This window comes from Cyprinodon variegatus, unplaced genomic scaffold (genome assembly GCF_000732505.1).
Source record: "Cyprinodon variegatus isolate N-32 unplaced genomic scaffold, C_variegatus-1.0 Scaffold264, whole genome shotgun sequence".
NCBI lineage: Eukaryota > Metazoa > Chordata > Actinopteri > Cyprinodontiformes > Cyprinodontidae > Cyprinodon > Cyprinodon variegatus.
The window spans coordinates 938276-960735 of NW_015150717.1; the positions used below are offsets into that span (position 1 = coordinate 938276).

The window sequence follows — 22460 nt, forward strand, 5'->3', positions numbered from 1 at the left end:
TGATGGTGTTATTCAGTCTGCTTTTAAAAAAGAAAGACAGGAAAGCAGGTGAATTTCGACTGAAATGTCTAAACTGTCGGACCTTCAGATCAAATAAACATTCCAATCAAAATGTTAAAAAAATGTATGTCATTTTTTCCCTTAAATAGAGGATATTATACTGAAATGCTCTAGTATTATTGTTGCTATGACTCAAACCTACCACCAGGTGTCCACAAAAACTCCTCTGTGGCAGAGTTAAAGGAAAGTTATCAAAATTGATTAAGTAATTACACCCCTTGAGCTCTCTCACATTTAAAACAATATAACTGGAAAAACATAGTTGCACATAATTAAAAGTAAAGTGGAATAAAAAATATTATTTTCTTTGAAAATTGTTCCATGAATATTTATCTTGTCTCCTCTATACTAAATATGCTAAATTAACTCCAATATAGGCAAATAACTTTATAAGTTGTAAAGAAAGTTTGTCTGTGGGGAATTTAATCCCGTTATAGATACAGCTGTTCAGTGAAGAAATCAGAGCTGTTTGAGGATGTGTTGATGGCAGTTTCGTGCTGTAGGGAGGCTTTCCTGCAGCTATTCAACTGGATAGTAAGAAGTATTAAATGATCTCAAATTTAAGAACACTATCCAAAGCTCTTAGCATAATATAAAACAATGTTCAATCTTACATTAAAATACAAAAGAAGCTTGATCAAAGGTTACACTGACCAAGACAATCATCTAAATTGACAGTCAAGGAGAGAGTGCAGCAGCCATGAAGTATGTGGTATTCTGGAGAATCTGAAAGAGATTCAGAGATTTGTAGCTCTACGCTTAGGAAAACAAATCTGTTAATATTAATTTTTTAAATCAGACCTTTCAAAGCGGAGAACTAGAAGCCCTGACTTCTTACAAACATGTCTAAGAGGTTGAGCTTCCAAACTAAATCTAATCAAATCTGAACATTTTAACCAAGATTAAAAATCTTAGGAGCAAAATCACCCTGAACACAACGTCTCTACCATAGTGTTGGCAGCTACAATGAGAAGATGAATGGAACTAATCAGAGTCCTGGAGGAAATCCAGTTAGACCTAGCAAAGAACTTTAGATTGGAAAGGATCTTCCACTTGGTACCATACAGCGGTTTAGATGAAATTGTATTTATGTGTTAGAATAACCTTATCAAACTTCAGACCTGAGTCCAGTTTGCAGAAATATTTTTATCTGCTCTTTGTCATTTGTCACTTGACCTATTACAAAAAGTCTCCAGAGAACAATACCTGCAGGTTACAGATGGGTAATACAAACATTTTTACAGAAAAGTACCTCAAGAAGTTATAAAAATATATATATATATCACTGCCAAAGTTATGGAAGTTTTTATTTATTTATGGTTACTATGCTTTACTCTATCATTAAGCAGCTTGCAAGAGAAATAAAACCAGAGTTTCTATAAGCAGAGTATTTTCTTTATTTTGGTAGAAGTAATTTAATTTGAGAAATCAAATGTAGCACAAACAGCACCATCAAGTTTTAGATTGTCTGAAGATGCTTAATAACTAGATTCCTTCTATTTTGTTCAAGGAAATCTATTATTCAGATAACAGTTGTTTTAGATGTCAAGGCTACAGTCAAGCTTATTTTGATGTTTGTTGTAATACTTAGGATTTCTACAAAAACTAATAGTAACAGTAAAAAAAAAAAAGATTTAACCGGTTAACACAATTAAGTTTCCTTCTTTGAGTTGTCTAATAAAAATGTATCCAGATATGTGCGAACTTTGCAGGTCACAAGGCCATAGTAGATCTTTAGCAACGAACATCTTCCACCTTTCTGTTCGAGGTCTTCCCACAGCCTTTCTAACTCCTGGCTCCCCATCCCTGCAGAACTGAACAGGTGTCTGTAGCAGCAGGCATTGTAGTGGATATGTCTGTCTCCTGAGAACCGGGAACTGTGGGTTGGCGTGACACCAGCTTTCTTTGCACAGAGACCTACAAAAACGTCAACCGGGAGGGCTGCAAAGACTGATGAGGATGCAACGTAGATTTTACGGATCACATCTTGCGACAGTACGTAAGCAGTTCCTTCACAGTATTCTGGTAGATATTTGTCTGGGTAGAGAGTGCGGGGAAGGTAACGTGGACTGTTGGGGTCCCTGTCAGGGAACTCCTTCTGGATTACTCTGCCTAGATACAGGTCCTCTGGATGTCTGTGAAGGCCCAGCAGGTATCTTCCAATGGCAGGTAGGTTAATGAACACGGAGTCTTCAGTGAACAGAACTAAACGTGCAAGAGAACAGAATCTGATAACCCAGTGAAGAGCCAGCAATGTTTTATCCTTCGCTCCATAGAGGGATGACTCATCTACAGCATGGCTTTGGATCAAATCGCTATGAAGCTCAGACTCTCTCAAGAGATCCTGTTGTGTGGTAAAAGACTGAGTCGATACTGTGAAGAAGAGTATCTTAACAGGAAAACCTTGAATTTGTGTTCTGTTTGCCCAAGTTCGCCTCACTGCATCTCTTTGGGTGATATTAGCAGGAGAGCTGAAGACCAGAGCGAGGAGGAATAGGTCGGAGTTTTTGCAGGTTTCTGAATTAGAAATTGGATAAGCTTGGGACACATTCTCTGTTATGGTGCTCAAGTCCAGTTTCCTTGCTTTCTCCCTCACGTCAGCAACCATAACATCAGTGTAAACCACAGGGGTAGGCTGAAGGATGTATTCCTCAACAAAATCTGCCCCGAATAGCAGTGCATGGAACAGCAAGATGTTGAACAGGAGGAAGCACCACTGATGGGTACGCAGCTTACAGAAACAGCACTGCGGTGTCAAGAAAAAGATGGATTACTCTAAATACAGTAAAGGAAACTTTAATCAGAATTTATGACATGAAAAAAATTGTATTCTGTACCTTCATGACAGCAGCAGCAAAAGTCTTGCTTATCTGTTTATTAGCAGCAAGTGATGATTGAACCTACCGCAACAGAATGGCTCTACAACAAAAACAGATGACACAATGACTCTCTACTTACATGAAACCCTAGGAGTGTGTAACTGTGCACCCTGTTCTCAACTCAGGGCTTGATTTCGAGGAGTGCATCCTGCATTATGCATACCTATTCAAGCACACGTAGAAAAATAAGCTGATTAAAGTCAATGATATTCACCATTAATCACAAAAACATTAATCTTAAAAACACTTCAATAAAAATCTTTAGAAATGATGACCTTTGCTAAAACAAATTAAAATATTGTTTCTTAACTTATAAATTTGATTTCGGTGCATTTGACTACATTCTTTGAAAATACAACAAAATTATTGATATAGAAAAGATTATGGCACAAGTTCAACCATACCAGGATATGGTCATCTGCCTTAAATGACAGGATGGGTAATGAGATCAATAGTGGGAATATGTTGGATCACACATTGGATTTCTGTCTTTGTGTCCTTGGGCAAAACATTTCTCTTACTTTTCCTGCTGCTGGTAGTCACAGGGCCGGCTGGTGGTGATTGAATTGCAGGCTCATTTTGGTCAGTTCATCCCAGCACAGCTGTGGCTATGATGTGTCTTACCACCATAATTGTTTGAATGAATGAATGTAGTATGAAGCTCTTTAGAGTTGTCTTACTCTGAAGTCCTCTTACTCACCTCTTACCATTTACCATGTACCATCATCAAACAAGCAGCCCACAGTCCAATTGTTTACAAAGCAACTGTAGAAACAAACAGCTTGGTTTAGTAGGTCTGTCTTAACAATGAAAAACAACAATGCTGGCCAGGCCAGCATTAGAGACTCATAGACTCACTCACTGGTATGATGATTTATAAGGGTATTCTGCGTCTGCTCCCCTCATACCTCTGTGAGTACATTCAACCAAGAGTGGCTGGACTGTATTCTCTACGTTCTCAAGAGTCTTTGCTTCTGTCTGTACCTAGTGTCCGCACTGAAGCTGGAAAGACAGCTTTTCAGTACTAGCTGCCCCCACAGCATGGAACAATCTTCAGAAAGACTGGAAGTTGAAGGATTTAATTCCAATCGGACATTTTAAACGATTGCTCAAAGGTTTGGAAATTATATCTATGGTTTGTAACTGTTTTATGAATTTCTAATTATAGATAGATGTAATTGTAAACTGTAATGTAATTTGTAATGTAATCTTTTGCCGCTGTCTTGGCCAGGACTCCCTTGAAAAAGAGATTGTTAATCTCAATGGGACTTTTCCTGGTTAAATAAAGGAATAATAAAAAAAAAAGAACAAGGGAAAAATATACTTACTAAAAAAGCACTGTATAGATGAGGCCAGAGTGGAACATTTTGATCAAATCCTGGTGAGGACAGCATCAGACTGTGTGGTTAGATTTATGAGCATGTAACTTTACTCCATGTGGAATCATTCTCATTTAGAGCAGTGCATCCATACTTATTCAGTAAAGACAACATATACGGTAAATCAATTCCCATGCCCAGGTTTCAGAAAAGAGGAAAAAAAAGAAAAAAAACACACACACACATGCTTGTTCTACTGTATGTAGTGAGTACCATGTGTAGACTCCCATTGACTTCCATTGATTTTCAGTCATTTTCAACCCTTTCTATACCCTTACCCTAAAACTAACCCTCAACCTATCCATTACCAATGCATACCTTACCCAAACTCAATCGACACCTTTGCCCTAAACCTAACCATTGGCAAAATAGCATGTAAGGACCAACAACTTGTCCTCACTTTGGAACAACTGGTCCTCAATCTGATGGTGAAATTGAAAAAAATGGACCTCACTCTAAAGGCTAGACAGGTAGGATATACTGCAGACGTTTAAGTAAAGAATAAAAGGCTGAGTAGAGAGAGAGACAGCTGATGGAGCAGGAATACTAGCTGGTGCTTCTAAGAATTCAGGGATTTAGTACATGTGATAAAATAATGCAAATAAAATTTGCTCGGGTATACTTAATGATACCCAGTGCACTAGCCATATAGATTAATACCCATCTATATAAATACCCATGTAAATTCCCTGTGCAATAACCCTGTATAATAATCCTGCTAAAAATAAAAAAGGAAAAAAAATAAACTTCAGCTGTCAATTTTGTGTGTTATATATACACATATATTTATGTGAACGCACTGTGCACACTGTATATACTCCATGTACCTTTTCTTCCTTTGGCACCTTCTTCTTTTTGACTATTTGAGCCGATGTAACAAGTAAATCTCTCCACTGTGAGATCCATAAAGTCAATCAATCAATAACCATCACTGTCTTTGATAGTATGGACTGACCCTCAACAGGATACAGAGTCCTACACACAATGTATGTGTACATTTTCCGTGTGTCACTGGTATTTATGTTTGAAATAAGGTGAGTAACAAGCATAAAGAGATTGCATAAAGGTTCTTGTAACATTTTAGCTAATATGATTTTAATGAAATGGTTTCAAGATTCATGGCAACTGGAATTAAACATTTTTTGTAACTTTGTTTGGTGTAGCTGTGTTTTTGAGATGCTCTATTTATTTACTTTAAAGATTCATAAAACATACATTTTGTTGGGATTAGAGATTATACTATTATTTTAAACAGGCTAGAAAAAGAGGGGCATCAAGCACCTGGGTGTTCCCACTCAAACCAGTAGATGGCGGTAACGCGCTCCCTGGTTGTGAAGGGGTTAAGGTAACATGAAGAAGAAGCGGAAGTAACCGCCGGGGAGTTCCTAAACCAAACAGACATGGCTGCCACCATTCAAAGTTTGCTGGAAGAAATATCAGGAGTTGAAGACCCAATTGAAGAGCTTGAGAGCTTAAAAACTGCTTTGTTTTCCATTCCACTCAGCGCCCTCAGAGAATTCGTGAGCGGACAGCGTTTCGATGTGATTTTCTCTCTGCTAAGCTCCAATGAAAGGTTGGTGTGAGCGAAGCTTGTTTACACTGTTCGCAGGATTCCCTGTTAAATGCTGAGTCAGTGAGAGTGGTACTCCTCAGCAATGATGTAGCATGTGTTAGCATAGCCTTAAACATAACAACAGAAAACATAAGCGAGCTAAAAAAGCTAAGTTAGCATGCTGTTAGCATGCTAATTTAGCTATAATGCTACATGATTTTTATTTTGTCCTTTGTAAGATTCAGCCAAGACTTTATGCTTTTTTTCATCAGTACCCCCATTCGTTTCTCGTTTTTTTTTTTTTGTATAAATATCCATATTTTAAGTCTTTTTAAATCAGTTTAATTGCTGTTCTAACAAATATATATTTTTGATATGCCTTACGTTGTGTAACTGAAAGAACAAAGCTGGAATTATATCACAGTTTTTTTTTTTAATAGCTTGATGGAGGGAAATGTGTGCGTCTGGTTATTTCGTTTCCGACTTTTTGAAAACATTAATACACCTCTGGCAGCATTCCACCAGGATATTTGACACTCTTCATGATTTTAATTTAAAAATTGTAAAGTTTTTTAGTTGTTCCCTAGTTGGCTTTATGGATTAGCCACAAATTATCTATAGGGTTGAGGTTGTATCATTTTAGAAACTGATTTATTGCTTTAATTAATCCGAATCCAATTGAAATGGGGTTTTGCCATAGTTGAAGAAAGGTTTTTGCCAATATATCCAGGACCTTATCAACTGATGAAAGTGAGGTAACTGTTAAGTTTCCCAGTAGATCATTTGACCAAACAGAAAAATGAACCTTTTTGCTCCAATTTCTTAGCATCAGGTCTAACATCTAACATCTTCTCCATTAAGGTACAGCTTTAGGTAACATTTGAGTCAATTGTTTCATTTTGCTTGGCTTAGGAAAACATTACTCTTTGGATTGTACATGATTCATTCCCCTGGTTTACAGGGTTTGGAGGTATTAATGTGTCCTTTGCTTGTAGGGCACAGGTTGATCTGTGTGTGGACATTCTTGAACGGATCCTACTAGCCCTCAGCCCCTTGCACTTGGTCCAGAATTACAGAGAAAAGCTACTAGAGGGTCTAAGCCATCCTAATGACAATGTCCAGATATTGGCCTTGACACAGGTGAGCGGTTTGTAAACATGCACAGCGGATAGCAACCAGTAAAACATTTATTACACTTTGTTTTTCTGTCAGATTGGCAGGGTGGTGGAGCACCCAGAGGCTGTCACAGAAATTCTCAACAACCACAACATCTTAAGAGCGGTGATTCTTTGCATTGGAGAAGAGAGGATTGCTGTGGCAAAACAGGTGAAAACTTTAAATGCTGAAATTGTTTTATTCAGTTTCTATTCAGCCTTTTTGGTGTATAAGACGTTCTGTTTTGGGTATTTTTCTCTCTCTTGTGTTGTTTTAGGCTATTCAATCCCTTTCTAAAATAAGTCACTCTAAGCCTGGATTGGACAAGTTATTTCAGAGTGATCTTCTTGACGTCATGAAGGAAGTGATGGCCAAAAGTGACATCATCCGATACAGAATATATGAGGTAATTTTATTTTCCTTGAAAGTTATGACTGTAAAATAATACATGCCCAATGTTTTTTTTTAAACTAATTTTGATTACATCTGTTTCATAAAGTGATTATTCTATTCTAGTTTGTTTTCATATATCTGGTGAAATAAGTATTCAACATGCCAACATTTTTCTCAGTAAATATATTTCTAGGGCTACTATTGATATGACATTTTCATCAGATTTCAGTTACAATCCATGCAATCCACCAATACAAAGAATTTAAACCAAAGATGTCCAGAAATTAGGTTATGTGTAATAAAGTGAAATGGAATTATATTTACTAAGAAAAATGGAGGTGTTTAATACTTATTTCACCCGCTGTAGAAGTACTAAGCTTATCAAATAATATAATCTAGATGAAACCAAATTAATGTTCTCATTTGGTTTAATCATATTTTCCAAAAGAAAAAAGCTCATATGATCAGAAGCTGCTCTTGTTTTTCTTTCTGCTTGCAGCTGGTGGTTGAAATCTCATCTTTTTCTCCCATTTCTCTTGGTTACTGTGCCAACAGTGGGCTCATTTCCCAGCTGCTCAGCGAGCTGACGGGTGATGATGTCTTAATCAGGTAGCAATAGTTTTGTGTCTGTGTCACAACTCGTATACTTCATGTCTTGTTTTTCTCTGAAAGGGCTCCTATTCTTTCAGATAGTGCTTTTAATTGTTTTGATAATTTCTTTCCAACCAGGGCCACGTCGGTTGAGATGGTGACCAATCTTGCCCAAAGTCAGCATGGCCGACAGTATTTGGCTCAGCAAGGCATTATGGGTAAGATCTCCAACATGATCAGAGGAGCCGAGACAGACCCGTTTTCCTCCCTCTATCTTCCTGGTGAGTAGATTTACAAGCTAGTTTAAAATTAGATATAACACTGAGTTCATGATTAAGATACATAAATATATAATAGGTATGTATTTTGTTGATCCACTTTTATGTTTGGGTTCTAATCTGAAGAGAAAAGAAGTTGAGAGAACTCAACAAGTGTTTTTTAAAACTTCACTTTTCAGGAAATGATAATCAAAGTTCATCTTGGCCATTAATCTGTGTGCATCTCTGGTTTAGGTTTGGTGAAGTTCTTTGGGAACCTGGCCATCATGGACAGCCCCCAGCAGGTTTGTGAATCCTACCCAGTCTTCCTAAGCAAGGTGTTTGACATGGCCCTGGATCCAGATCCAGTCATGATTGGGGTTGCCTTGGATACTTTGGGATTACTTGGTTCTACAGTCGAGGGGAAGCAGGTTCTGCAGAAGACAGGTAGGTGTGATTTCTGTCTTTACAGTTATGTTTCAGGGGTTATTTTGGGTCACACCTTAGTCATTTAGTGCATATGTTGCATATTTTGTATTAAAAAAAATCATTATCATCCAGAATAATAGATTTTCTCTGAATAGGAGAAAACTTCAAGGCTGTGTTTTCAAGAATAAGCCAGCTTGCTGGTTCTGGAGCTACGGAGCTGAGAGTTCGAAGCCTGGATGCCATATCCCAGCTACTCACCCTTCAGGTATTGATGTAAACAAACTGTGCATATATTAGTGTGTTACTGTTGAATACATAAACTCAGCTTGAAGCTTTTCCCCTTTTGCAGCCAGAGCATCAAACAGACGACCTTTTGTCCCTGACAGAGTCCTGGTTCCAACTTCTGTCTAACCATCCAATGGATATGATCCACAACATCAGTACTCAGCCTTTTCCAGAGCTGCACTGCGGGGCTTTGAGGATCTTCACTGTAATTAACAACACTATCACAATCATGGCCTAAAAAAACTAACTTTTTGCATTGATAGAATGTTTGTATATGTGTGTATTTCTTTAGGCCATTGCCTGCCAGCCATGGGGTCAGAAGATGATGATAAGCACTCCTGGTTTCATGGAGTTCATATTGAACCGCTCTACTGGCCAAACAAAGGAGGCCAAAGATGCCAAATTTGAACTGGTGGGATCTCTTGTCGGCTCATCTACCGCATCAGAAATGTTGGGCAGTCAAAACTACATCCGTCTGAAGACGTATCTAAAAGAAGGACCCTACTACGTTTCAGCTGTGGCCTCAGTCGGCACAGAAGGAGCTGAATAATCAGCACACACTATGGGCTGAAGGAGCTTTCCTTAAATATTTGGTACAGTCCTGTTGAGATTAACGTCACCTCAAATCAGTTGGTTACTGCTTTGTTTTAAAGAACAACATTAAAGGCTATAAAGGCACATCAATCTGGAGCAAAAATACTTGGATAACATTATAAAATTGAGAATGTAATAGAAGAGACACTTGGCCAAAAAAAATATAGTACCGAAGTAATTCCTAGTTTTAATTTTTCTTACTAGATAGTTAAGCAAACTTATAAGATGTTAGATATTCCTAGTTTTCCATCCATATGTAGTTTTTTACCCACTCTACATTGTCAACCTACTAGCAGCACTGTTCTCCAAAATGTACAGTTCTTTGTCAATTATCTTTTTTTTTTCCTTTTTTTTTAATAAATGTGTTTACAAATGCTTCTTGTATTTCTTTATGTGTATCCCTTTCTGGAGGAATTTACCAGAAATAAACATTAATTTGGAGATTCAACATAACAAAATTAAATTAAAATAATTTATATTTTCCTTTAAATGAAAATTTGAGTCCTTATACAATGCAGACAAAAATCAAAGTTACAGTTTCTTGTATTTTTAACTTCTATGCCTATGCATTAATTAGCAAATGTCGTCACCCACTATTACGATCACGGTCTATTAAGCCTTTAAATTAAAAGATCAAATTTTTGCCAATTGTTAAGTCAGTTACTTAAGAAAATATTCTATGTAATATCAGCAATTATTAAAAAGCTGTTTGATGGTCATTTGGTACGCAATATGCGATTTTCACGTAATAAATGTTTGTGCTGTTTTATTGGCGCTTTAAAAATCAAAGATTTCCCACAGCGATAAAAAGAAAACACAAAGGAAATTTTCATTCTTTTATGCATATGTGCTGAATAAAAAGTTCTGAATCGGTGTTAATGGTGTGCTATTATTGAAAAATAATAATTATCCAAACTTTAAAGATAATTAGTGGTCAGTAGAAGATTTTTGGTCTTCAAAGTTAATTGGTTTAATTGTGCTGAAGTTACCGTATGATCTGCCACAAAAAATGCTGTCTGTTATATCTTTAATGTATCGTGAGTATTGAGTAATTAAGACAGTGATGCTGCAATGAAATCTTTTTATGACCTTCATGTGATCAATCAGGTTTCTTTCAGTACAAATAAACATGTGCAGCTGAAATGATTTAAAACCATTTGCAAATCATATTTATGGCAAAAATACAACAATGCTGAGGTGCAGGAAGACAAATCACACAAAAGATGCTCTATTAAAACAAATATTACAGGTGCTTTTTTGGTATTTAGCACTAAGTCCTACTTTATCTGACTGCAGTCTTAAGATTAGTATAGTATACCCCTTTTATTAAATATTTCATGAACTCATAAGTGGCAAATTAGGTGTGTCATCCACTCGGATACCTGCTTTAATCTATTTCCCCTTTAAGATGAAGTATTTTTTAATTGGACTGAGAAAAATCTTAAACTGTGTATGTTAATTAATAAATGGCAGGACATTTGAGAAGTTATATTAAATGTATTAAAACCATATCTACTTTAATTTATTATTTGAGTACTAAATGTAATGCATTCCACTCAGAGACACTAGGTGTAAAATGCCTTTAAAGCATATCTGCAGTTGGAGCATAACAGACCTGGTATATCCTTCTACCCCACAGCAGTAAAAACAACTCTTCTCTCCTCTTAGCTCTGATTTAACCTCAAGCATTCATAATAAGCTGGAAACTCACAAATAACCTCACCTGTCGCCTGTGAATCATCCGTTCACCCACGTCTTCTCCTCCGTGTGTCATCAGATCGTCAGAAAAAATATCCCATCATTCGCTTTACTTGATTTCTAGCATTCACTTCAATGAATTTTACCCATGGAATAAATAACAGATCAGGGAGAAAAAGAAAAACAAACCCAGTGCAGGAGGCATTTGCTGTATGAAGAAGCTATTATTTGTATTAGCTTACTGAGGTCAGAATACCCTCTTTATAATTACTGTAATTCTGTTATCTAAAAGCATTAATGCTGAAATGCTTGTTTTTATTTTAGAGTTAGTTATGTCTTATAGACCGGGCTGTACTTATCCTACTTCCCCTTTTTCTAAAGGTTGAAGGATCTTAGATTGACACAAAACAGAAAGTAGGAGGATATGTGAAATTTTGTTATTATGGTGAATCAGCCTTCCATCATCAATTAGGTTGTGTCAATCAGATTGGTGTGACAACAGGATCGGGTATCTCTAATATCTAGATTTATTCAGCTCTTGTTACTTAACTTAAAATCTTTCTCTCTGTATATATATATATATATATAGTTTATTTTTGCAGAGCTGGTCACTTTTTGCATCTCATACTGTAGTACCTAGAAAATGTATTTATTTTTTTCTGGAACCATTATATTATATTTTTAATCATGATTCATGTGATAGACCAACACAGAGTACTGGATAAGTCATAAGTGGAAGGAAAATGATAAAGATGTTTCTTTTTGGAAAAGTAATACAATAAAAGAAAAAAAAAACTACAGTTGTATTCAGGCGAAACAGCTACCTATCAGAATATTATATATATTATATATAATATGCCTAAAAGCTTTTCTTTACTTTTAAGAAGGTGAATGTTCAATTATTTTATGCAAGATATCTTAACTTCAGTCAGATTGATAATAAATGTTTATAACATCACTGTTCATGTTTTGCCATAAACTGTCAGCTTGATTTGGTCCGGATTTCGCCGTGGGCCATCTAACTCATAAATACGCTTTGACTTGGATTAATGTAGCTCTCAATGAATGTTTAGGGTTGTTGTCCTGCTCTAGGATAAAACTCCATGCACCCTCGAGTCTCAAGTCTTTTCTTCCTGTATTGATCACCCCCAATCTTTGCTTTTCGATGCTTAATAAAATGATCGATTAAGCATCATGCTGCCACTGCCATGTTACAAAATGCCGATATTGTTTTCAGGATAATGTGTATTGTTAGTTTTGAAAAAGTGTTCTACGTAAAAAAAATCTAATTTAGATCTCATTTAACCATAGCACCCTCTTTCATGTCTTTTTGCAGTGTCTGCTACATGGCTTGTGGGAAAATACAAAAAACAAACAGGGCTTCGGGTTTTTTTGTTATTTGAATTGTGTCATGCACAGTTAATAGCTTTTCTGTTAATTCATTTTCTGACTTCAACTATTGATTTCTGCCGCTCCTTCAGACTCTAATTTTTATTTTTCATGCATCTTTAATTAATTATCTAATGATGACCTCTTAGCTTAGATGGAAACGTATGTTTGTTTGAAGTTGTGCTTGACGTTTTCAATTACTTGATAACGGTTTGTACAGTACTTCAAAAGATTGAAAAAAATATATTTTCATAAAAAAAACTGTGTTATATTTCCCTTTAAATTACCCACAATCTGTATGCTGTGTTTCCTGGTCTGTAATGATTTTTATATCTCCAGCTCTGACAAGCCTCTGAGACCTTCAATGAACAGCTGCATTTATACCCACTATATCTATACTAATTTATTTATACTAAGTAATTGGATATATCAAAGCAACTACAGCTCTAGATTTTATAAAGAGGTGTCATAAAAATAGCATCACTGATCTGTTACTCCAAAATTCATTAATTACTATGGTTGCAATTTTAGTATAAAATGAAAGTTATTCCTTCTCAATTATAATATGAATGGATGTTTTACTCAAGAAAATATGCAAATATTTATTTGGAATGGATTGTATTTTAATTTCATGTTTAATGTGTCCATACACTGACTCTCCACCAGATGGCGCTGTTTTGTTTCCACCTGAGCTGGAGTCAGTGCGCGCTAGCGGAGAATCCTGTCAGGTTCACCGCAGCAGATCTGACTCTTCTGCGTCTCCTTCTGTGACGCTGTCAGCCTCGTCTCATGCCTCTCGTTTATCAGTCCACCGTTCATCATATTTTGCTAAAAAAGAAACTCATTAGTCACTTTATATGAGCGTAGGTGGAAAAACCAATATACTTCCCTCCAATATGCACCTGCATAGGTGAGACGCAAAAGTGGAAGGGAGGATAACTTTTATTTAATAATAGCTCTTTTTTTTTGTTGGGCTGTACACTTCTGCCTGGCAGATCGCCCTCCGATGCAATTAACCCAGGAAGACGACTTCGTGAAGGACTCCACGCCGACCACCGCAGCACTCCAGCCGGACAGAAGCGCCGGATCTCCGGCCAAGATGTGCAGCGAGTGCTACGTCAATCAGTCATTTGTGAACGACGACGGGACCGTGAGCGCCCATAAACCCCGGTAAGAGAGACAGAACAAGTTCCGGCTGCATATGTAACCATTTTCTTTCTTTCTTTCTTTTTTCATCTAACAAATATTCCCAAAAGTTCCACTCTGATTAATTCACTGTATAGTTTTCAGATGCATTATTTATTTTTATGAATAAACTACATTGTGGCCATGTTTGTTCATCCATCCCCACACCTGTCCTCAGCTGTCTCCTCTGTTATTTATTCAGCTGCCGACTGTCTCTAATAATTAAACAGTTATTGGCATAATACAGCACTGCAAAAAAGAGCTTTAAAACTAAAAACATCCAATCTGTCTATATGCACTATATCTACATGGGTAAAATTGTTGGAAACAGAAACTGTTATTTGTCTAACAGGTTTTTTTTTTATGATTTAATTGGAGAATATTATTTATCAGATTGTTTTTCTAGTCTATTGATATTCTTTTTATGTAACATTTTTCTGTAAATAGATACATTTAGATTGATTAAATAAGAAAGACATTGTTTGGTGGGATAAACAATTATTGTTCAATATCTGCAAATACAAGCTGAGCCCTTCTTTTAAAGCATACCATAAAGTCCTGCAGGTTTCGAGTGACATTAATGCTACATTTGCTGTTTTTGATTTGTTTACCTGAATAGATAAAAAAAAAAATCCTTGTATTAATTTTTATTATTTTTTTAACTCTGAAAACTGTAATGCAAAATTATCACAAACACACATCAATGGGGAAATGATGTGAGTTTGAAGGTGTGCGTTTCTCCCCGTCTCTCTTTGGTCCCTTTATCCCGTTTGTTTTGCAAATGATGCAGTCTGCGTTTCTAGGAGACTGAAAGCAGCACCAATCTTTTCAGCAGACCATCAGCACTTCTGTCATTATGACAATTTTACAATGTTTTGCTCTTGCAGGCAATTCAGCGAGTATAATAAAGACGCCCCTATTTTTTGCTTGGAAAGGCAAAGTAATCAATACAGCCACTTTATCTGTCCTTAAGTTGATCTATTTATTTGTGATTTTGTTTTTTTTCTCCATTTTTTTGCATCATTGAATGTCAGCATTAATTTAGGGAAACATAGCATATATTTATCACACTCTTGCAGTGGATTTATGGGTGTATTTGGAGAAGCTTTCTAAGATTTTGTTAAATAGAAGTCAGGAGGATCTTTCGGGGAGTAAATCGAGCTATCCAGGTCCAGAAAATAAAAACCCTGCACAGGGATTAGTTCCAACCATTTGCATATCCAGTTCCACAACAAAGACTGGGAGCTAATCACCTGGTTTTGTCAACAGGATGAAGGAAAACAAGGCAGGTACCTTGCATTTACTTTCCATTCCATTTGAAACTCTGTGAAACATGGAGGTGGCATTACCATGCTGTGGGGTACGCTGCTTAAGTTGATGGGAAGGTTTATGAAGATAAATAGAGTGCAATTCTTGAAGAAAAACCTCTAATGATTTTCAAAATACTTAGAATGAGGCAGAGGTTCATCTTTCATTAGGAAAACAGCACTAGTGGTATCCCTATAACAGATTTCTTCTAATCGAGTACGAGTGCAAGTACTGACATCCTAATACTTGTTGATACAGAGTACCGTAATGTGCTAAAGAAAGATTTATCAAATATAAATGTTTTGATCTGATTTTCTGAAATGCAAACTCAGACTTTTACCTTGGTCCAGTACAGCTTTGTTGCAATAGAGGGGGGGTTTCTTCCAATATGGAGGGTCTCTAAGTCTGAATAAACTTCACTGTTTTGACACTGGGATCTTTGCTGTAAAGGAAAGCTCTGTATTCACATCTTAAACTTTCTCTCCCCAATTCTTTCTTTAGAAGACATCACTCGGAATGAACACTTTATAAGGTTATTGTATTAAATGACTAGAAAACATGTCACAATGGTAATCTTACCAGAGAGATTGAATGGATACGATGGGCCATCTGGTTTGCTTCATCAGAGAGTCAGCAGCAGCCCAGATTAACCGTTTAAAGAAGCATTTTATACATCTCCGGGGTCCCACCCTGCCACATCATCACATCTCACATAATTAGTTTGTACTTGAGGATACATCACTGGCTCTAGCCATATTAAGATAATACACAGTCTTCTTAGATCAAGGACAACCTGAATGCACAGTGAAAGAGCTATACGTTAAGAATAATCCACTCTGTCTGTATGCTCCCATTTAATTCCCAGATCTTTGTTTGTACATAACGAAGATGATTACTTTCTACCCTGACAGAAGAGCTGTCCTAATTAGATAAACTGCTTGTGAAACATATTTTTGAAAAGTAACAGGGAGCTAACAAGCAAATACATGAATGATCAAAAACAATCCTAAAACTGTCAAATATAAAAGTGTTACCGGTTTAGAGTATTGGATTGTTTTTATAAGTATAGGTACTTGAGACTGGTATCAGTCCTGATACCAATACGGTATTGGTACATCTCTAACAGCGCTAACATGAACCCACATCTATCCCTGTAAAGGTTCTCAGTAACTACCTGAATTACTGCCTAAAAATCATTTGCTAATTAACAGAGATGCTGTAATTGTCTAAAATGTTGTTTTATATAATAAGGCTTAAGGCGTAATGAAAGCTAGAACATGTTCATATTTCTACCTTAGACAACGCCACATTAAGCTTTTAGAAGCAGCAGCAGTCTTTTATGGCACCTGCTATCTGTGTCCATAAATGTTAGGAGAGGCATTTAGAGTTGATTGTTTTGTACTCTGATTCTTTGTAAATGCGTTCATTCTTGTGAAACCTAACCATTTTTCCACTTTTCCACCCCCTTTCTGTGTTTTATCTTGTTTCTGTGCTTCTTTTATCATCCATCCTTTTGTTCCATCCCTCTCCATTTATACAGAGCCCTTTTTTCTTCCCCTTTCTTAATTTCCCTTCTGCCTCTTTACTTATCTCCTCTCCCTCGTTTAGCCCTTCCACAGCACCACTTCAGACTAATAGCAACTGCAGCAGTGGAGTTATCCTAGACATCTCCTCACTGAAGATGGAGCAGCTGGAAAGCGAGGTCCCTCCGCTGCCGCCCCGTTTTCGCTTTAGAGATTTGCTGCTGGGGGACCAAAACTTCCAGAATGATGACAGGTAAGTGACAGCAAGGACATGAGGTAAAACTTTTACTCACTCTTTAGGTAAGGCCGGAGCTGCAGCAGTGTCATGAAGATCTGTCAAGTCTTATGGTAGACACGCTTTTGACCATTCTGACAATCTTACAAATGAAACTAAAACAATTGTTAAAGCTATATTTTAATTGATTTACAAGTGAAAAATTGTTAGAAGTCTTAAGTTTATTTGTGCAAAATTACAATAAAGTGTTTTTTCTATCTTAATTAAAGTAATAAGCTGAGTTAAACTGACCTAAAATCTTTTAAAAGCTAAAAAAAAAAAAAAGCCCCAAGAAACGCATTATTCTTCTTGATGCAATGTAAAATAAGTACTGAGGTTAACAATTCAACAGAATAACTGATAGTCATAAGTAGCTGCAGTTCCCTTGAGTTTCTGTATATTAGGATTCAAACTTGATACCTTTGCTTTCTCTTACACTATCAGTTTCTTGTGTTTTTTATCCCTTTTTCACTAACAGTCAACAAGTGCCCTTGATAAGCATGAAAACAAACTTGATCCAAATGGTGTTCTCCAGTCTGGTGAAATTGGGTTTAAACATAAAGCTCAATGGCAGAAATGTTTTCTTCTTACAGTCTTGACAATCATAAATGGGATTAGAGATGTTATAAAGCGGAATATTATTGGTGCTTTTGCTCTGGATAAAAAAAAATCCTGAATTGAGTTATGGGTGCTGCTTACTTGTTGCTCATGATGCTAATGTTTAACTCCTCATTTATTTTTACTTTTTAATGCTCTACATTTTGATTCCTTAAACAGTCAAACACATTATTTAAATGTTATTTTCTTGGTGCTTTTGCTTTTGAGGGTAAAACGGTTGAATTAACTCTTTTGTTCCATCTACTGTGCTGTCCATGGTGCTGAAATTTAAGAGCGTACCTAAACTTATGTACTTGATACAAGGTGCTTTTTTTTTTTTCTAATTAAAGCTAGAAGAATTGCTAGTATTTCTCTAACATGAATTAAACTTTTTTTAAAAACATATTTTCCTTTTACATCATTTTTTTTGTAAGATATCTGATTAGGGTCTTTTGCAATCCTTCCAAAAATATAAAATTCAATTTTGTTTTTATATAATATTTAAATAAACATTTTCAGATGATACCATTAGATTTTCTCTTATAGCAGATTTTAAATTTGTGATATCACCTTAAAATTCTGTTATTATAAATGTTATATTAGAGTGGAATATCTTTTTTTCTTCAGATGAAATACTGCGAAATATTTTCATTGTGTAGGGAAAAAGCATGGAATCATCCTTTTTTACTTGAATTTATAAAACACTTACATGCAATGTGAAATTATGCAAAGTAATAGGCAGTTAGAGTGATTGTAGACCTTAATGAGCACTTGCACAGTGCTGATTGACAGGAAGCATGAGTCCCAACAAGACAGCTGTTTTACATAACAATAGAAATATTCCTCAAGTATTTGGGTTTGTATTCAGTGCCTTGCAAACAAAATGGGAAGGTTATGAAAGGTAATTATTCTGGGGGACCAAGGATAGGATCTGGTCAGAAAATGTGGAACATTTTAATTAGATAAAATGGATATGAGCAGAGACAGGTGTAAACTTTGGCTGAACTGTAAAAATGCCATTAAAGACAAGAGGATTTAAGCCTTGTGTGGTTTTCTGGTCTGGATTCCTTTTTTATTAGAGCAAAATGTACAAATGTTTATATTTTGTTCAGCTCAGCTCATTTGTCTTGGCTCAATCTGAATAACATGAATCAGGAAACACACTAGATGAGCACCCTTCTTTGCCCCACAGCTGATAACATTGTGTACTGTGAATCTGTAAATCAAGTAATTGCAGAAAGGTAAGCGTCTTTTGTGTATTTCAATGTAAAAAATTTCTATTGTGTTAACAAACAATATCATACATATAGCATGTCCAGCAGACCGATGAACACTTTATGCATAATGCAAAATATAAACATCACACAACAGTTAGGTCAACAAAACACATTAGTAAATGAGCTGTACTCAAGCAAAATATAATTGAATTTAAGAGAAGCTTTAGGGATTGTATGTAGATGATTGTATTAGATGACTATTGCGAATCCTGTTTCTGTGTTGGCCAGGGAGATTAGGCTGAAACATTTCTCTGGTGCCACACTGATTTAAATTAGAAAGATAAATATCAAACCGAGCCAGGGATTATCCACATCTTTATTATGAAAACAGCTCATTGCAGGCAAAGCAGCAGAGCAGATCAATATTGATTACCTTTGCACAAAATACACATGAGGAAATTAACATTTTGCAAAACTTTTTTCTATTCCATCAATTGATAAAAGTTCAGTAGTTATGGGATATAAAATACAATTAACTAGAAAGAGAGAAAACAATGTTCTGAAGTCATAGAGTTACTCCATACCTTAATCAGTGAACAAAAAGTTTCCTCTGAGCAATGTCCCTCAGTAAGATGAAGGTTTTTCATTAGGCACCATTGAGTTTAAGGTGAAATTTAAAATTAATTTTAAGCAGATTAGATGTTTAAAAACAAAGCTGTTGATCCTCATTGGAATAAAACAACACATTGACATCTGTAACAATCATACAAATATTAAATGTATATTAGACTAACTTTAATGTGCACAAAATCAATAGTTTCAGAACTAGGGAAGCTTAAAAGTACACCTCTTGTGCATTCACTTTAAGTAGAATAAATGCATAAAAATAACAAAAAGTATACTAAGGAATTAAAAAAATTACAACCAATGTCCATCCATCGTCTCCCGCTTAGTCCTGTCAGGTCACCATTCTGTCGCAGGGCAACACAGAGACACACAACCATGCACATGCACATACTCACACCTAAGGTCAATCGAAAAATTAATCCACAGATTAATCAATTAGCAAACTATCTTCCAATCAGCAGAGGCATCAAACAAGGCTGTGAATTTTGCCCTCCTCTTAATCCAAAAGGGTTAAGGTACATCAGCGTACTTTACAAAGCTTCAATGTTCATCCATTAAAAAAAAAAAAACGCCTTTTCTTTTTTTGGCAAAAAGCAAAATCAACCAAATGAGCAATTTCCTTATTTTAAGATTTTTAGCTTTTTCTTTTATGAAAATCAAATGTTGCTGAGAATACAGTCAAGGGTTTTTTTTGTAAAGCCAAAGTCTTGCAGCTTAAAAACCTTGCCTTTTTTTTTAACTCATATTTCCAGAGAGCATGCAAATGGTTAGACATGTTTTGCATGCAGTTTCAGCAGAAAGCCTATGGACTAGATTGCTTCCAGCAATGTTTTTCAAAACAGCTTTATTGGTTAAATGAAAACTACTTCTGCTGGAGCCTTTAGTCGAAGTTGGCCTTGAACCTGTCTGTCCTTGCACAAATAATTGTTTTCTTTTGATAAAAGGGTCCACATTCCAAGCTCAATTTTATGTCCTGGCTCTTACAAAGAACCCCTCTCTTCCTGCCAGTCAATAATGTTAACGACGAATACTGTGTCAGGTTATATTGTCATCAGTAAACAAATGTCACTGGGCACATTTTGACATGGATCATTATGCATTCATATATTGTTTCTTAAAGGTGAAAGAATGCTAAAGAAAAAGGCATACGGTACATTTATACTAAGTGGAACAGTAAAATAGCATCTTTAATTGCAGCAGGTTTCCCCTTTTTCCCACTTTAAGTTCTCCCATTATCCTGTTTCTAAGGGGATACCTTTTGGGATCTAAATATAGAAACTGAAAATGTCACATATTTTGCAGCACAAGTCACAGTGTGGCAGAAAGTGCCCACATGTAACTTGAAAAGCTACATTAAGTGGATGTACCAGGCGTGGGCGAGAGGAGGTTCAAGTGGAGCGGCCTCTTCCGGTGTTTTCAAAAGCTGTGACTCATGGAGGAGGTTGTCTGAAAATGAGCGCTTGAGACGTTTTTCCCCATTCAGTAGAGATGGTGCCAAAAGTGGGAGCAGAAAGGAGAGGGGAGCAAGCTTTGATTATTTTATCTCCTTTAGGTTCTGCAGGTGTCATTTCTTAACAAAACCTTACACATTATTAGACCATGGAGAGCCCCAAATTAACACCAACACTGGAGCTTAACACTTTGCTCCTTTTCTTCTAATACAAGAACAAGAAAGTAGAAGGATAAAGGAAAACATATATAAAATCCCAGAAGATCAGATAGGGAGGCCTATAGATCTACATCCAACAGTCAGAGTTGCACAAACACAAATACTGCTCCAGTAATAAAGCTAACCCATCATCAAACATACTATATACTGCAACACTTTCATTAAATTGTCCAGTTAAACTGTTAAACAGCATATGAAAAAAAAGTTATTCATTATTAAATTGCATTTTTTATATACAGATGTAATATCTCATCATGCTCTAACATAATAAGTAAAAGGTAACAAATAGAAAAAAAAATCCTAACCCTTATCATTATTATAACCACTACTGGTCTTAATCTTGTTATTGTAATTACAAGATAAACAAGCAACAAAAAATCCTTTAGAAAAACAAAAGTGCAAAGAATTATCATTTTTGGATTTTGTTGGAAATAATTATATAATTGATATGTTAGTATAATTTCCATAGAATCAGATCAAACCTAAATTTCTCTTTATCCTCTACCATGTAATATTTTTATCATATGCTGCAGTATTGTTGAATAGCTCCATGCTGCACCACCACGATCATTGTAATGTTGCTGTGGCAACAGGTCCGCACATGAGCAGGGCGCAAAAAAAAAAAACTAAACGCTGTATACAAACTCTAAAAATATTACCATTTCACAAAACACATGAACAAATTAAGGGCAGAGCAAATTCTCTCTCTGTAGCTCTAATCAGTGTTTTTTCTCTCGAAAAGCCCAGCAGTGATCATTTTCCTACATACAAGCTGTTCTACTGTAGCTCTGCATGGGGGTGCATTAATCAACAAGGCTGATAGTTCAGGAATTAGGACGTAACACTCGGCGTAGCAGGTGTCTTTGCATGATGGACCCAGAGAACATCATCCACACCTGGATCAGTCCATCTGTGGGAATTTGGAGGTCGGATGTTTTTGGTAGTGACGCTGGGCAGAGGTAGGTTGCTTGATGTCATAAAAATAGAGGAACTAATGTCTGTGGAGTCAGAGGTGTGATACTATGGTTGTTGATCTTGTTTTTTGTTGCCCAGATAAGAAACATTATAGGCCTATTTTTGTGTTTGGTAGTTAAAAAAGGATGAAAAGATACCCTGGGTCCTTGTGGTTATGAATTTGAACTTTAAATAATTATATTTATTCTGTTCGCTTACACACCTAATGCACTAAAGCTACTGATTAAGATTGATGTACATATTGTAAAGGAATAATTACATTTTGAAAGGACCTTTCCAGCCGCTGCATTGCCTGCCATGATAAAAGCCCTGGTGGGAAAAAAAGCCTTAAATTAATCAATGTCTTGAATCAATGTTTTTAACTTTTGTAATTTGAGAAAAAAGAAAAACAATAAGTTGCACAACATTTGACAAAAGAGGAGCA

General features: G+C 36.1%; 3 protein-coding genes across 3 annotated transcripts in view; 2 read left to right on the forward strand and 1 right to left on the reverse strand.

Annotated features, from left to right (window-relative positions):
• Nucleotides 1–1503: 1503 nt before the first annotated feature.
• Nucleotides 1504–3042, reverse strand: LOC107089760 (putative UDP-GlcNAc:betaGal beta-1,3-N-acetylglucosaminyltransferase LOC100288842). Its single transcript, XM_015382710.1, has 2 exons — nt 2898–3042; nt 1504–2806 (listed from the first exon to the last, which is right to left on the reverse strand). Exons 1-2 carry the CDS (start codon nt 2901–2903, stop codon nt 1712–1714), a joined length of 1101 nt encoding a protein of 366 aa, XP_015238196.1. The 5' UTR covers nt 2904–3042; the 3' UTR covers nt 1504–1711.
• A 2649-nt stretch (nt 3043–5691) lies between these two features.
• psmd5 (proteasome 26S subunit, non-ATPase 5) lies at nt 5692–9705 on the forward strand. Its single transcript, XM_015382705.1, has 10 exons — nt 5692–5891; nt 6866–7010; nt 7083–7196; nt 7303–7431; nt 7918–8027; nt 8148–8290; nt 8522–8713; nt 8851–8960; nt 9045–9185; nt 9273–9705. The coding sequence occupies exons 1-10, from the start codon at nt 5719–5721 to the stop codon at nt 9528–9530; spliced, it is 1515 nt and encodes a 504-aa protein (XP_015238191.1). The 5' UTR covers nt 5692–5718; the 3' UTR covers nt 9531–9705.
• Nucleotides 9706–13446: 3741 nt separating this feature from the next.
• Nucleotides 13447–22460, forward strand: part of LOC107089751 (potassium channel subfamily T member 2-like) — a 45169-nt gene continuing 36155 nt past the window's right edge. The window contains exons 1-2 of the mRNA XM_015382701.1: nt 13447–13831; nt 16763–16930. Coding sequence (XP_015238187.1) covers nt 13668–13831; nt 16763–16930 — 332 coding nt within the window. The 5' untranslated portion in view covers nt 13447–13667. The remainder of the gene's footprint in view (nt 13832–16762; nt 16931–22460) is intronic.